Below are 11,704 nucleotides of genomic sequence, written 5' to 3'. Positions count from 1 at the left end.
ACGCTGCTACCCGCTCTTTTCTTAGTTACGTTCATGGTTATGTTACGTATGACGAAAGCGCGTAAGTGCAAGCCCTCAGAAACCCATAGAGATTGTATTGAAAGCTCTGATATTTGAAAAAAAATTTTTTTACATGAGAGTCTATGAGAGACTTCTGGCCGATTTTCAACCTGACTGAAATCGCCCCAAAAGGGGGGGGGGGCATTTGAAGCACGACTTTAGCCTGATTGGACATTTAGTCGCAGATCAGACGTCTAGATTAGAACACTGATAACTACTGTTGCCGTGATATAATTGATTAGAAAAAAATCCCTTCCTTTTCCCGTTTGGCAGTGCGTCGCCCATATCGCCCTAATGAACACACCGCCCCTGCTATTGCAGATTCAGTCTTCCCAGCCTGGTGCAGGTCTACAATTTTGTTTCTGGTGTCCTTTGACAGCTCTTTGGTCTTGGCCATAGTGGAGTTTGGAGTGTGACTGTTTGAGGTTGTGGACAGGTGTCTTTTATACTGATAACAAGTTCAAACAGGTGCCATTAATACAGGTAACGAGTGGAGGACAGAGGAGCCTCTTAAAGAAGAAGTTACAGGTCTGTGAGAGCCAGAAATCTTGCTTGTTTGTAGGTGACCAAATACTTATTTTCCACCATAATTTGCAAATAAATTCATTAAAAATCCTACAATGTGATTTTCTGGAGAATTTTTTTTCTCAATTTGTCTGTCATAGTTGACGTGTACCTATGATGAAAATTACAGGCCTCTCTCATCTTTTTAAGTGGGAGAACTTGCACAATTGGTGGCTGACTAAATACTTTTTTCCCCCACTGTACTTTCAAGAGTGGGGAGGAACTCCTAAACTGTGTAAGGATTGCGGTGTGGGAATCACAAAATGTCCAAAGCTTTCTGAACGGTTTGCCTAATACAATTGCCCCTTGTAAAATAAATCAAGTGGACAACTAAATTGGATTGAGTAGAGTAGTTTCATGTTGTACTGGCCCTCCTGCTGTCAGTTGAGATGGAAGAGAGGAGGAATACAGGAAGAGAGGGAGCAGAGAGACATTCATGTTGTACAGGCCTCCAGGGGTCAGTTCAGTTCAGCACATGGTTCTGCTATTTGTTTCCTCACAATGACACATCATCCTTGGAGCGCTCTGCTCACTCTCCCTCTACCTCTCACTATTTTTTCACTTGCCTAGAGGTTGGAAGTGTTTAAGCCTTCAGCAAACAACTCAACAAAGGGTCCTCATCATGAGATGGTTGAGAGGATGAATTGAGGCAAGGAAGAAGAGAGGTGGAGGAGAGTATAGATACATTTATTCACCTATGAAGTCCCTGTGAATCACTTACCGTTGCTAGTGAAAGCCTACACACTGATTGCACAGTCTTCACATTTTGCTGCCTTAAAATGAAATGGGAAATATATATAATTTAATTTTTATATCTACACCACGTACTCCACATTTTCAAAGTGATAAAAAAATTAGAACATTTTCTGAATTACTAAGATATACAAAATTGCGTATGTCTTCACACCCCAGAGTTAATACTTGGTGGAAGCACCTTTTGCAGCCATTACAGCTGTGAATAATTTTGACTGATTCTACCAACCTTACACAACTCTTACGGCAACATATGTCCATTGATTTTATCAAAATTGTTCAAGCTCAGTAAATTCGGTTGAGAATCGTTGATGGACAGCAATATTCAAACATTGTCTCAGTTTCTTAAGCAGATTTAGCAGATTTAGATTTGTCAGCACTGAGACTGAACCATTCAGGAACACTCAACACCTCTTGCAAAGCCAATCTGGTGTCTTTGGAATTAAAATGTGGGTAATTGTGCCGCGGAAAAATTATATTCTATACCAGGGTTAGGTTTTCAGAAGACTGAGGCGGGTTTCCCCCTAACTTATTACCTGGGCTTTGCTCCTTTCATATTTATAATTGTTTTAACAAACTCCAGTCCTTGCTGGTGACAAGCATACCCATAATCATAGCCATGGGAAGTGTGGGTGCTAGGAGTGCTGAGGGTGCTCCCCTGATAAAAAATAAATTATAATCCACTAAATGATATTACTCCTGTCTGAACTAGGGCTTTATTACTCCTGTAAGAGCGGACAAAAATACTCCTTAATAAGTGCGTGAATTGGACAATTTTCCTGTCCTGCTAAGCATTCGAAATGTAACAAGTACTTTTGGGTGTCAGGGAAAATGTACATTAAAAAAAAAGTACATTCTTTTCTTTAGGAATGTAGTGGAGTAAGAGTAGTCAAAAATATAAATAGTGAAGTACAGATACCCCCAAAAACTACTTAAGTAGTACTTTAAAGTATTTTTTACTTAGGTACTTTACACCACTGGTAATACTGCAAAACATCACAAAGACATTACCTGTTTGGCCTAAATTAAAAACTACAGGTTTTGGTCATATCCAATACAAACACAGAGTGAAACCCTCTGTATTTTCAAGTATTGTGGTAGGATCATGTTATGGGTATGCTTGTCATCGGCAGGTACTGGGGAGTTTGTCAGGATCAAAATAAATGTGAAAGGAGCAAAGCCCGGGTAAAAAGTTAAACAAAAAAACCTGCCTCAGTCTTCTGAAAACCTAACCCTGGGATAGTTTTATTTTTCAGCAAGACATTTACAAATATTTTTATACCAAAGACACACCAGAATGGCTTTCCATGAGGTGTTGAGTGTTTGAGTGGTCTAGTTTCAGTCCTGAATAAAATTTGCTTGAAAATCAGAGAAAAGGTTTGAATATTGCATCAATCAATGATTCCCAAACATTTTTAATGAGCTTGAGCAATTTTGACCAGAACAATGGACATATATGTCACCCTAAGTGTTGTGCAAAGTTAGTAGAATAATATTCAAAATAATTCACAGCTGTAATGTCTGCCAAAGATGTTTCCACCAAGTATTAACTCTGGGGTGTAAAGACATACGCAATCAAGACTTCATAGTTTTTTGTATTAATTTAGAACATGTTTGAACCTTTTCACGTTGAATATGGGAAGTAGGTTGTGTAGATCTGTAGGGAAAAAAATCTAATGTAATCCTTTGTTAGGTTTAATTTTAAGGCAGCAAAATGTGAAGACTGCAATGGGTGTGTAGACTCACTAGGCACTGTATGAAGTCCCTGTCAATCGTCAATGGACGTTTTTATGTCTATGTTTAAAGACTATTGCTGCAAAATATATTTTCCCTCTGGGACAATTAAGTTGAAACTTGAACTTGAGATAAGGGGGAAAAAAAGGGGAAAGCAGGAAGGGGGAGCAAAGGTAGGTTTGTTCTGTACTGGCCACTTCTCAATAAGACAGCAGCCTTGGACCACTGTTCTCTACTTCTCCTAACCTTTCTTTGTTACTGAACACACTTGTCTATTCCTCTGTACAAATCTACAATGGCAGCCCACCCAAGGGTGTGATGCACTGACGCTACACTGTTGCCTTGGTTTAGCAAGACAAGTTGGATAAAGCAGAAACAAACGCACTCCCCGACCAAGCAAAGGGAAGGTTCTCCTGAAGTTATGACACCTGGGAATAAGTAGAACCCACATCACCACAGTGAATAATACAAACTAAAACACACATTTCAGAAGATATGTCTGTAAACGTTTTAATGAGTTCTGTGGGGTAGAGAGGCAGGGAGGGATTTTAGGTCATTGTTCATCAAGGCCCAATGGACAATAAAGAGTCCCATTGTAATCTGTGTTTCCTCCAATGTCCACCACTATTCTGCTGCTCACATGTGCAGTGAAGAGCACAGGCAGAGTGTGCGGTGACTGAGTATCCGTTGGTGGTTAAGAGCACACACGTTTTCAGTGAGTTGCGTAGGGTTGTTCAGTTCATTTACATTTTAGTCATTTAGCAGATGCTCTTATCCAGAGCAACTTACAGAAGCAATTAGGTTTAAGTGCCTTGCTCAAGGGAACAGACAGAATTTTTCACCTAGTCGGCTCGGGGATACGAACCAGCAACCTTTCGGTTACTGGCCCAACGCTCTTAACCGCTAGGCTACCTGCCACCGTAGCCCGTTCAGTGGTTAATGCCACACGCATTTTCCGTTCAGTGATGCACGTGTGTGATGTCACTGGAAGAGGCAGGGCTATGGCAGGTGGGACAGAGGATGTGATTGGGCATTGCTGTAGTGACAAGTGGGCGGGACTTCCTGTGTAGGCAGGGGCGGCACAGGAAGTGACCACAGGGCAGGCGGTATGCTGATGGAGAGGTTGAGTAGACTGACAGAGAGCAGGAACACGAACCACACCTGTTCTCACCTGGGAGAGAGAGAAAGGGAAGTGGGGAGAGAAGGGGGGGGAAGAGAGAAATAGGAAAAGCTAGAGGGTGAGAAAGAGAGAAAGGGTGAAGGAGAGAAAGAGAATACATGTATTGAGCAGTATGTACACCTTGAATGAGTCTCTGTTCACAGTTTGTCTTTTATTCTCTCTCACTGACCACTGTATTAATACTCCAACAACTGAAACGCAATTTAAAAAAGGCTCTAAAAACAAACTACATGAATTACAGCAATGGGAAGAACGTTTGTATGGCGAGTCGAGGACGATGCAGTATAAAGACAGATGTTAACCCATCTCTGCACACATGGGGTCACCGTTGGTAATGGCAGACCCTGGCCGTGACCCCACTCTCCGAGGGTGTCTCAGGGAGAGTTGGATATGCAAAAAACAAATTTCCAATTCACACATGCGTATTAATAACCACTTGTACATGAGTGAAATAGGACAAATATAATCACCCACCAAATTATTATTGTACTGTAGGTGAAAATAAGACTTGAAAAAACTTGGTACAGTGTAATGAGGCTGAAAGTCCTTAGACTGACTCTGTTGACAAAGTGTTTTTCTCCCGGGTACCTAGGCAACATCCCACTACTTGACCGTCTAACTTGTTCAACCAATGACTAGTCAACTCAAGACTTTCCCCGTCATGCATTCATAATCCAAGGAAGGGTACATTTTAGCCAAATTCAAACAGAGCCGCTAGAGGCCGTTCCTACCTGTTGGGGTGTCAGCAGGTGTGTCTGTGTGTTTGTGCTGGATCTGAGGGGTTTGGGAGGGGTAGGAGGTAAAGGAGGGTCGACCCTGCAGGGCTGAGAGAAGGGCCTGGTCTAGACTGGCAGACAAACGCTGTTCTTGGTCTAGACTGGCAGACAAACGCTGTTCATAGTCTAGACTGGCAGACAAACGCTGTTCATAGTCTAGACTGGCAGACAAACGCTGTTCATAGTCTAGACTGGCAGACAAACGCTGCTCATGGGAGCTACCGCTGGGAACTGTGGCTGGAACAAGAGGAATAACACAGAAACACTAATAAGTGACACACATTCAAATACTTGATGCAGCCAACCTTAAACGAAGGCCTTTTAACTAAGCGCGAGAATGCCATGATGTTTTTGCTCTCACGGTTTTTGCATTGTCTACACCAGTTTACCACTCACCTGAGGAGATAGTGGAGTTTGTGTCTGTTCTTGGTCTTTTCGAGTCAGGAAGTAGCTCCTTGGAGTGACCAGCACTAGCAGAGGCTGCTTTGGTCCCGGTGGGCTCACCCTTTCCCTTAGAACGGATCAGAGTGGCCCAAACCTCCAGCTCTCTCTTCCTCCTAGTCCCCAAGTCTGGCCCTCCCTCCTGGGAACTCACTCTATCCACTCCCCCTTCTTTAGGACCAACTTTCCCAGCGCACTGATCCTTCCCATTCCCATTCTTCGCCCTGTTGTTAAAAGCTCCGGTCCCCCTGTGCTGCGTAAGCTGGCTCCTCTGTGTAATAACACGTTCTGCCCCTTTTTGGGTAGTCTGTGTGCGAGTCCCACTGTTTCTGCTAAGTGCCCCATGGTGGTTGGCTGACTCTGCAGCAGCAGCAGTGGTGACAGCAGAGTCCCTACTCTCTCCAGTCCTCTGTGGGGGTATGAGTCTGGAGGGGTGTGGACTTTCCCCCTGGCCCTGCCTCCCAACCGCTCCCTCCCTGACCTCTAACCCTGTCTGGAGCAGGAAGCGGTCGATGCGGCTCTTCAGGTGGGGGTTGGGGAGGGCCTGTGCCTCAGGGATGAAGGGAACACCGGTGAAGGGGTCGTTGGGGACTCGACCCCAGGTAGCCTCCCTCCTCTGGTACTCCTCCAGAGTAGAGCTGTCCACAGACACTCCGCTGGGTAGCAGCATGGGCAACAACATAACTTCCTGGGTCAGGGGATCCAGGAACTCCTCAGGGACTTGCAGGAGACTGGGGGTTAGAAAATAGAGGAGAGAAATACATTATTATCCTCCCAGAGATTAAGGTTTTGCCTTCGTGAAAAGAATTGCAATTAATCTGCCTCATATATTGTGTTGAAAACAGCCAGTGTTTTATACACACTGTACCTAGTTGCTGTTGTCGTCTGTGACAGTGGCTGTGGTTGATTGACAGGTGAAGGCTGAGCTGATGCCAAGTGGCTGAGCCGTGGCGCTGGTCTCAGGCTAGCGTTCTCATGTGTTATCCTCACCCTCTCCACCTCCTCCGGAGGGCAGCAGCGAGAAGGCAGCCCCCACACTGCCAGTGCCTTGAGCCCCATCGCGGAGGCACCCGCACCGTACGGCACCGTCACACGGAGCTGCTTCACAGAGCCTAATGAGAGCGGGCCCCTGCTCCACAGCTCCTCTTGTCTACACCCCTCACGGGGGGCTGGGGGCAAGGAGGGGAAAGGAGGGCGCGGGCGGAAACAGGGATGGGAAAAACTGACGTGGGTCTCTTCTGTTAGTTCACAGCGTCCCACCAGGTGGAAAGCCCCCTGGCTGGTGTCTGTGTGGCTGTGAGTTTGGCCACGTTGGGTCCATTGCTGGCTCTTCTCCTGGCCTTGTAGACTATATTGTTGGGCCTGGAGGCTCCATTGGTGGCCTTTGAACTGGGCCTTGGCTTGGTCCCAATGCTGGTCCTTCTCTTGGCCATGCTGGGCCTGGATTTGGCCCTGCTCTAGGCTGTGGTTGTGAGGGAGTGGGGGGTCAGAGCTGGTGCTGATCTCCAGCCTCTTGCAGGCCTGTCCTCGGTCCATGCCCCAGGGCCACAGCTCCACATCCACCCGACACACTTCCACCTGGAAGCCAAACTGCAGTGTCACCTAGAGTCAGACAAAGGAAGATTAGACAGACACACCCAACATGACCACTTCTCTAGAAAGAGATTAAGAAGAATAGGACAGTGATGTCATAAGACTCATCTCTAAATATTGTAGGGCGTCAGCTCACCTGAACGGGCGGCTGCAGGAAGTACTCCAGCTTAAAACCCCGCCTCCGGACAGCTGGGTCGGCCGATAGGAGGTTGGTGACGTCATACCCATCTGCACATAGCTAGATGAGGGAGGGAGGGAAAAGAAGAGAGGAGAGAGAGGGGCAGAGTGAGAAGGAAGGAAAGGAGGAGAGGAGGTTAAGGGAGAGAGGGAGGTAGGGTCTTTTATTAGGATCCCTATTAGCTGTTTGCGAAAGCTGCAGCTACTCTTCCTGGGGTTCACACAAAACATGACATGAATACAGAACATTAATAGACAAGAACAGCTCCAGGACAGAACTACATACATTGAAAAGCAGTGAAGTGATGAGGGAGAAGAGTGAGGTAAGGAAAAGAGGAGACGGAAAGAGCAAAAAGGAGGTGGAGAGTGAAAGGAAAGAGGGGAGAGGTAAAAGTGGGTGAAAAAGTGGAAGAATCACTCCCAGAAGAAGAAGAATACCTAGCCAAGCGAGTATCAGACAACCCATAATACAAAGACAAGAACATAGCAAGGTCAGCTGTGATTCAACCTCCCACGCAGCACCTTCTTCCTCTTCCCATCCTCCCCCTCCATCCTTCAACCCTTTCCTCCTCCTCTTCTCATTCATTCCTCACCCTTTCTCCTCCTATCCTCCTCCTCTCCATAAAACCCAGAGGACAGAAAATGACCACAGTAGGTGAGAAGGACATGGGGGGTGTGACAAGACAAAAGGAAAAGCGGCTTTGTCAGCTGGATGCCAGGGTCATACTCCGGATGAGGAAGAGGATGAAGAAGAGGAGGAGGAAAGAGAGTATCTAAACTTTTCCAATAAGAATGCTCATTTTAGATTTTCATTTAGAAGCATTTTCTCCCATATGCTTTGACTGGGAATAGGACCATTTGTTCAGATTGTTACACATTGAACCAACGTTAGCCAACATGATCTATGGAGGGACAAGGGGGATTATGTCAGCTCTGGTCCTAGCAAACCTCGACTTGAAGTTCAGTACCATCCTATCAAGTCGAAACGCTAATCACGAACGCTGGATATACAGCGAGTACAGAGACATCTTCCATCCCTGGACTGAGGTACGTTTTGAAAGCCATATCCCGCGTTAGTCACCGCGGTGCAAACATTATGGGTGATTAGTGTTTTGACTTGATAGCAAGGTACTGAACTTCAAGTGGAGTTTTGGCTACTCCAGTCCATAAAATTCTAACGCAATGTAAATGTTTTGTACCTTGTCGCACTGGATGGTGGTCTTGAAATGTGGTAGGCAGAGATTCACCACCATGGTCTCACACCTGCTGAAATAAGCAACTAAAATCAATGTTTTCAACTTCTCCACTAGACATTAATCTCCTAATGCTGTGGAATAGTCAAGTCCTTCAGACAGCCAGAGCTTCTTTGCTGTGCACTCTTTGTTCAATTACCTCAGGTTAGTGTAGCATGCAGTCTAAACCATGCATAGCAAAACAAGTGTCAATCCTACTACTCACGTGTAGGGCAGCACGTGTGGATGTATGACAGAGATGATTAATAATTATATTAAATAGCCAAGATCTGTATTATCCGCTAAGGACAATGCTTGTGCAGTGTAAAAAAAATACATACAGAGCAAATAAAGTGACAATGGGAATAATAAGATCAGGGTATTGTGAACCATACACATGACAAAGTTATATACAGGCAATCCTACAGGCTTAACGACATTGCTTCTTTTGAGAATTGCAATAACCCTTGACTTCTCTCCACTGTGAGCTGTCAGTTGACCTTGCCTTAGAAAGGGTGAATTTGATTTAGTCTCGCATCACAATCATAGCTAGCTTCGGGGGCAACTTCGGTAGTCTTTTGGGACATTGGGCAAGGGAGTCAACAATACAGCCCAATGTCCCAAAAAACTCCCGAAATTACTTGACTCAAGCCAAGAAAACAATCTCATGGGAAGCAATGTGTGATTGTGCCATAACGTTAGTAGACCCCACCGTACTACTATGGATGACAAACGAAGTTACATCCCATCAATCCAAAGAAGGTTGACACACTACATTCTAATAGAACGTAAAGAAAAAGGCAATGGCTTTCAGTAGAGAAAGCAATATATATATAATATGATGATGGCATTCAGTAGCTATCTGGAGTTCAATCTACAGTCATGTTCAGTTAGCCTAGCTATTCCTCCACCACACAGACTAGATAGCATATAGCTAACTAGCTAGCTAACGTTACACAGAGCCATAGCTAACGCGTTAACCTTCGTACACAATAAAGTTAGCATTTTATTCCACACAAAAACTGCTGACTAATGACAGTATCCTGTACCTTTTTTTTGGCCCTCTCATCTCTACAGCTAACTGGCTAGCTAACGTTAGCTAGTTCTTCATTGGTTGCTTCCTAGCCCAGCCCGACGATAGGGTAATCTAGTATGGCTAATTGCTAGCTAACTAACGCTAGCTAGTTTGTTTACTGAACCCAGTCTAATGTATTGCAGAAAGTTGGCCAGCAAGCTATCAGAGCTCACCGTGTCTCCCAATGTTCTTGTAGACCAGCTCACACGAACTGTCTGAAAGAAATTCAAACGATGCAATCACTGGAACTTTTCTCTGGTTGGACCACTTTTCATTTAGCCAAAACACTGGCTAGCTAATGGAAGGAAAGAGAGAATGGACATATTACGACGTCAAATATTTTCGCGATTGGCTGTACGGTGTGACCGAGTTCCCCTGCTGCGTTGTAAAAAATCGTCCGTGGCACTATGATGCCAAAAGCACGTAGGCCCACAATGTAAAAGCTGTTCCTACAGATTTTCAGCAATGAATTAAAGTATTTTTCAAATGTTTAAATGGTTAATAGTTTCCATGTGGCAACAGAATACTAAATCAGAAGAGCAGCAGTGCCCTGGCAGATTTATTAAGAAGGGTGCAACTGCAGCCCGAAATTCTGGGCGTTAAAGTATTTTTCAAATGTTTAAATGGTTGATAGTTTCCATGTGGCAACAGAAGACTCAATCAGAAGAGCAGCAGTGCCTTGGCAGATTTATTAAGAAGGGTGCAACTGCAGCCAGCAATTCTGGGCGTTCATGCGTGTGGGCATTCCTGCATCTGCAGGAACCCCTCTTTATATTTCTATTGGTCCATTTTTAATCTATGACTCCAGTACATAGGCAGGAGACAGAGCCGCTCCAGTACAGCGGTATCTGCTGATCAGGTCAGAAAGACAGTGAGGCAACTGGAACAGGAGTGGGAGTTCCGATTTAGGACTAATGCCGCTGGGAGAATGACAGACCACCATGGCTACTCCCGCCTCCAGTAGTTGATCTAGAAGTGTTGGAGAGACTACAGAAAGATAGGGAGGGTGTTGATCCATCTGATTTGTTTAAGAGACGTCTGGATACTGTGTATCAGGATTTTGTGGCCATTTACACAGATGGTTCAAAAGATCCAAGGACAGGACGTACTGGGTCAGCATTTGTAGTGCAGGAATGTGGGGTCAGGAAAACGTATTACAGATCATCTGGCTGTATATATGGCGGAGCTGATGGCCATACTGTTGGCCTTGCAGTGGGTGGAGGAAGTCAAACAAGACAGAGTAGTTATTTGCTCTGATTCATGTGCAGTGTTAATGAGTCTCCAGTCCTTTAGCTCACGTAGCAGAAAATACCTGCTTTATGAGGTGCTACAAACCCATGGCAGGATTAAACAGATGGGTATACTACTAAGATTTACGTGGGTCCCAGCCCATGTGGGGGTGGAGGGGAACGAGGCAGTAGATGAACTGGCTAAACAAGCACTTAGTAGTGGGGATGTTGATGTTGAAGGTTCAATGAGCAAGGCAGAGGCAAAAAGACTGATATATACAGTGATGGTGCAGAGATGGCAGGAGCAGTGAAATAGAGATAATAAGGGAAGGCATTTATTTCAAGTACAGAGGAAAGTCGGGGAGGGGAGGACGGCAGGAAGGGACAGAAGAGAGGAGGCTATTTTTACAAGATTAAGGGTGGGACACAGCCAGTTGAATAAGACATTACCTGCCTTACCTCCATAACTTGCTACATTTGCACACACTGTATATATATTTTCGGTTGTATTTTTTTGACTTTATGTATTTTTTTTACCCCATATGTAACTCTGTGTTGTTGTTTTTATCGCACTGCTTTGCTTTATCTTGGCCAGGTCGCAGTTGTAAATGAGAACTTGTTCTCAACTGGCTTACCTGGTTAAATAAAGGTTAAATAAAAATAAATAAATACATTAAATGTGATAGGAAAGCATCCAACAGGAAAGTGTGATTATTGTCAGGAAACAGAGACCGTGGAGCATGTATTGCTACAGTGGGGGCAGTATCAGAGGGAAAGAGACAGGATGAGATCTAGTATGAGGGAGAAGGGGATACAGGAAATTAGTTTAAAGAGTATATTGAGTAGAACGTCATTAGATATAGTCTCAAATATTTTGTTATCTTTTTAAG

At 44.7% G+C, this 11,704-nt stretch overlaps 1 protein-coding gene across 3 annotated transcripts; it reads right to left on the bottom strand.

Moving 5' to 3' along the window:
- Nucleotides 1–3,598: 3,598 nt before the first annotated feature.
- Nucleotides 3,599–9,891, bottom strand: LOC311117239 (RING finger protein 37-like). 3 transcript variants are annotated; one of them, XM_084192211.1, is made up of 7 exons: nucleotides 9,759–9,891; nucleotides 8,478–8,541; nucleotides 7,238–7,339; nucleotides 6,377–7,110; nucleotides 5,464–6,239; nucleotides 5,023–5,304; nucleotides 3,599–4,342 (listed from the first exon to the last, which is right to left on the bottom strand). In XM_084192211.1, the coding sequence occupies exons 2-7, from the start codon at nucleotides 8,529–8,531 to the stop codon at nucleotides 4,071–4,073; spliced, it is 2,220 nt and encodes a 739-aa protein (XP_084048337.1). In that variant the 5' UTR covers nucleotides 8,532–8,541; nucleotides 9,759–9,891; the 3' UTR covers nucleotides 3,599–4,070. The 3 variants fall into 3 exon arrangements, with proteins under 3 accessions (XP_084048337.1, XP_084048338.1, XP_084048339.1); XM_084192212.1 differs by having other exon boundaries at nucleotides 8,478–8,544; nucleotides 9,759–9,839; XM_084192213.1 differs by lacking the exon at nucleotides 5,023–5,304 and having other exon boundaries at nucleotides 9,759–9,878.
- Nucleotides 9,892–11,704: the final 1,813 nt, after the last annotated feature.

Source organism: Coregonus lavaretus (assembly GCF_964263955.1).
Source record: "Coregonus lavaretus genome assembly, contig: HAP1_SCAFFOLD_2916, whole genome shotgun sequence".
NCBI classification, from domain to species: domain Eukaryota; kingdom Metazoa; phylum Chordata; class Actinopteri; order Salmoniformes; family Salmonidae; genus Coregonus; species Coregonus lavaretus.
The sequence above is the reverse complement of the archived record's forward strand: the minus strand, read 5'-3'. Positions and strand labels throughout refer to the sequence as shown.